Source organism: Rhamphochromis longiceps, linkage group LG10, assembly GCF_057381845.1.
Source record: "Rhamphochromis longiceps isolate RC_006_pf linkage group LG10, R_longiceps_female_GT1.1, whole genome shotgun sequence".
NCBI lineage: Eukaryota > Metazoa > Chordata > Actinopteri > Cichliformes > Cichlidae > Rhamphochromis > Rhamphochromis longiceps.
The window spans coordinates 18,220,225-18,223,588 of record NC_140566.1 but is presented as its reverse complement, the minus strand read 5'-3'; the positions used below and the strand labels follow the sequence as shown (position 1 = coordinate 18,223,588).

The 3,364-nt window shown below is 41.5% G+C and overlaps 1 protein-coding gene across 1 annotated transcript; it reads right to left on the bottom strand.

The window, feature by feature from the left end:
- Positions 1-495: 495 nt before the first annotated feature.
- Positions 496-2,926, bottom strand: LOC146660689 (E3 SUMO-protein ligase ZBED1-like). The gene is made up of 3 exons (XM_085419614.1): positions 1,579-2,926; positions 1,150-1,402; positions 496-983 (listed from the first exon to the last, which is right to left on the bottom strand). The coding sequence occupies exons 1-3, from the start codon at positions 2,694-2,696 to the stop codon at positions 567-569; spliced, it is 1,788 nt and encodes a 595-aa protein (XP_085275740.1). The 5' UTR covers positions 2,697-2,926; the 3' UTR covers positions 496-566.
- Between the last annotated feature and the right edge of the window lie 438 nt (positions 2,927-3,364).

Sequence of the window (3,364 nt, the reverse complement as noted above, 5' to 3'; positions counted from 1 at the left end):
TTGTAGAAACATCCTTTACAAAGATTCAATAAATCTGTCGTACAGATTTTTTTTTTCATACAATGGGGATATTTTTATTAGTGCTGTCAAGAGATTAAAAAAAAATAGAGATTAATTAATTATGATTTTTAATTAATTGATCTAATTAATCTCTTTTTTAATCTCACCTAAAAATAGCTGAGGAAAGCCCTCAACTTATTGTGGCAGACCAAAAGACTGATATAACAAAGAAAGTGACTTTATAAAGTCATTTATTGTTTAACAAACGTTAAACAGATGCAACCATTTACATACTGTTGTATTCTTTTGTAAAATAAGTGGAAAAATAAATACAAATAAAATCAAATAAATTAAGTGCTGCAAGTTAGCACATCAGAGTTGCTCTTTTCTGAGCAATACAGCACTGAAATTCCTCTGCTTCAGATAATGAAAAATAAAACTGACATTGCAGTGCTGCAAGTTAGCACATCAAAGTATTCTTCCATCACAAAAAAAAGTGCTGAACATCAAGCAATCTATTCTAGTAGGCTACAAATGACACAGCAGCTATGCTGACCACATGTGTCTCATTTCTTCTTCCTCAGCCAGTCACTAAGACACACCAGCCTGGTAACATTTTCTGGAAGCAAGGCTGCCCTTTTCTTTTGCACTATGTGGCCTGCAAGGCTAAAGAGTCTCTCACAGGGTACAGAGGTAGCTGGGGAGGCCAAGTACTTTTGTGCTAGGACTGACAGCTTTTCATAGACTCCTGAGTGAGCATACCACCACTGCAGGGGACAGTCATCAATACTGATGCTGGGTTCTGCTCTGTAGCGCTGCAGCTCTCCAGACTCAATTCCATCTTCTGAGTCAGAGTCAGACCCCAGAAGGAGTTCGCTCCTCCTCTTCTTCTGAGCTGGTCCATCATCCTCTGTGGAGGGCTGGAGACTATCTGCTCTTCTGGGCTCTGCTGCCTGGAGCATATTCTCCAGAATGGTCCACACCTGAATGAATGAATGAATGAATGAATGAATGACTGTGATTAAAACTAAGTGCTTTTTTTTTTATTTTATTTAATCTTGTAAAGAACTTTGTGTTCCATATAATAAATAAAAGTTTGATTTGATAATGAATTGGACTCATTAGTCCAGCTTAACCTTATTGTCCTACCTGTTCCCTCTTTTCTCTTGGAAGACATTTCAAATCCTTAAACCGTGGATCCAATGCTGTGGCCACCTCGAACCATATCTCGTTGCCATTAGCTCGTCGTGCTGCCAGATCCTTCTGGAAGGCATTCTTGAACTTCACCACGTAGGCAGGATCATCATCAGTAATGTCCATGACATGGTACAGATGGCGAAAAGCAGGCAGCACTACAGAGCAAGAGACGTAGGCCTCACCACCCAGCAGCTCTGTCACATACCTGCAGAGGTGGAGAGGTTTGCTAAATAAACCTAGCTGGATTCATTTAAATCAAAGTGTAACTGATTTCCAATTTAATTGTCCTTAAAAGTTCCTTGTTATGTTCATTAATTTTGATTTTACACATGTAACAGTAGTTTATATAATTAAAATGGGAAGGTGTTTATTTGAACTTACTTGCATGGTTCAAGCAGGAGCTCCAGCCTCTGCAGTTTCGCCCACTCAGCTTCGGTTGGCAAGACCAACCTGTGGTTCTGTTGGTCCAACGTAGCCTGGACAGCCTCTCGGTTACATAGGAGGCGTGAGACCATTGCGAGAGTCGAGTTCCACCTGGTGGGTACATCCTGTATAAGTTGATCGCTCTTCTTTCCGAGTGCTACTTGTTGTTGGTTAAGTTCTGTGGTACTCGCAGGGCTTTGTTTAAAATGACCAACAATCTTGCGGCACTTTGCCAGTACACCGACAAAACCACTGCTATCGAGACATACCGTGATGGTCCTCTGGAGAATGTGAGCATTGCAGGCGATGTGCTCATATGGAAGTGCTCTCATAGCAGCCAGCATGTTTGCTGCGCTGTCTGTGCCAATGGTGGATATCTTGTTTTCAATACCCCAGTCATTTGCTACCTTGAGGAACTGTTCGGCGCATTTATCAGCAAAGTGCCTGGTTTCTGTTCTCATGACGGTCAGTGCAAATGAGTTGAGGTTCCACTCACTATCAATAAAGTGTCCAGTCACCCCAAAATAGCTGTGGTTGCCAGCTGAGGTCCAGTGATCTCCGGTTATAGCAACACAGTTGGGAGAATCCTCCGCCAAAATCTCAAGTTTGTTTTTCTTTTCGCCGTCGTACATTTTGCTGATTTTGGTCGTTACTGTAGTCCTGCACGGCGGCTTGTATGACGGGTCATTGGACGCAATTTGCAACACCTCTGTCAATCCTTTGTCCTCTACTATATTTATCGGCCTACAGTTCATCGCTATCCACTTGGCAATAACATTAGTCAGCCTGTCGGTCGCAGACTTGCTCATACGAGGGGTATTCTCTAGTTTTGTTTGGCGAAAAGCTTTGCTCTGGCTTGCTATATTGCTAACGTCTTCACTGCTAGCTGTTGCTGCACTCGCGGCTGGGTGCTTTGCGTTGAGGTGATAGGCCAAACTTGAGCTGCGTCGGTGGTAAGCAAACTCCTTCTTACACTCTAGGCAGACCACTTTACCTTTGTCAATGGTGCCATCGGGGCGTTTATGAAATACAAATTTCCCGTTCATTGGGCCAACAACTCTCAGATGCGCCTCCATATCCACACTGTAAGCTAATCACCACTTCTCACCTTGACCTCACGACGTGACTCCACCCCCAACAAGTCAAGCACAAGGAGCCCAGCACATAAAAACGGATTTTATAACATAGCAACTCTCATACAAAATCAATGACGTCAAGAGATTAAAAATTAGATTAACGAGATTAAAAAACATAACGCGCTAAATAGCATTGTAATTAATTAATCGCAATTAACGCGATAATTTGACACCCCTAATTTAAAAGCCTTTAATTTTCTTAAAAATAGACAGTGCACCTTATGTATGGTTGTGCTTACTGATTTCAAACCAATTTTATGTGGTACACGGCACTCTGTCAAATCTGTCAAATGTTTTAGTATGACTTTGGTAAGCTACAAAGCAGCACCATTTGATGTATTGTCGGAGCATGGCTACCATAGTCAGCACCCTTATAGAGTAATTCGTACTGTGCTTCAACATAATATGGTGTGTGTGTATAAGGGCCTGGCAGCTGTTGAGAGCCATGCTTATGAAGCAGATTTCAAACTGATCAATCCACATTCATCAATCCATAAATCCTGAAAAGTGAGTGTATTGTTCTGTATTTTATGTCTTCAACTGAACAATTTTGAGAGTTATTGTAAATGAGTTGAATAAAGTTTGACTTATCTGTTTTGTTTGGCTTA

What these genes read in the sequence shown, in the direction of transcription:
- LOC146660689 (XM_085419614.1), bottom strand. Translation starts at nt 2,696, where the DNA reads ATGGAGGCGCATCTGAGAGTTGTTGGCCCAATGAACGGGAAATTTGTA. An exon ending in CTCCTGCTTGAACCATGCAA is followed by an intron (nt 1,403 to 1,578) that starts GTAAGTTCAAAT and finishes CCACCTCTGCAG; the next exon opens with GTATGTGACAGAGCTGCTGG. An exon ending in CAAGAGAAAAGAGGGAACAG is followed by an intron (nt 984 to 1,149) that starts GTAGGACAATAA and finishes TCATTCATTCAG; the next exon opens with GTGTGGACCATTCTGGAGAA.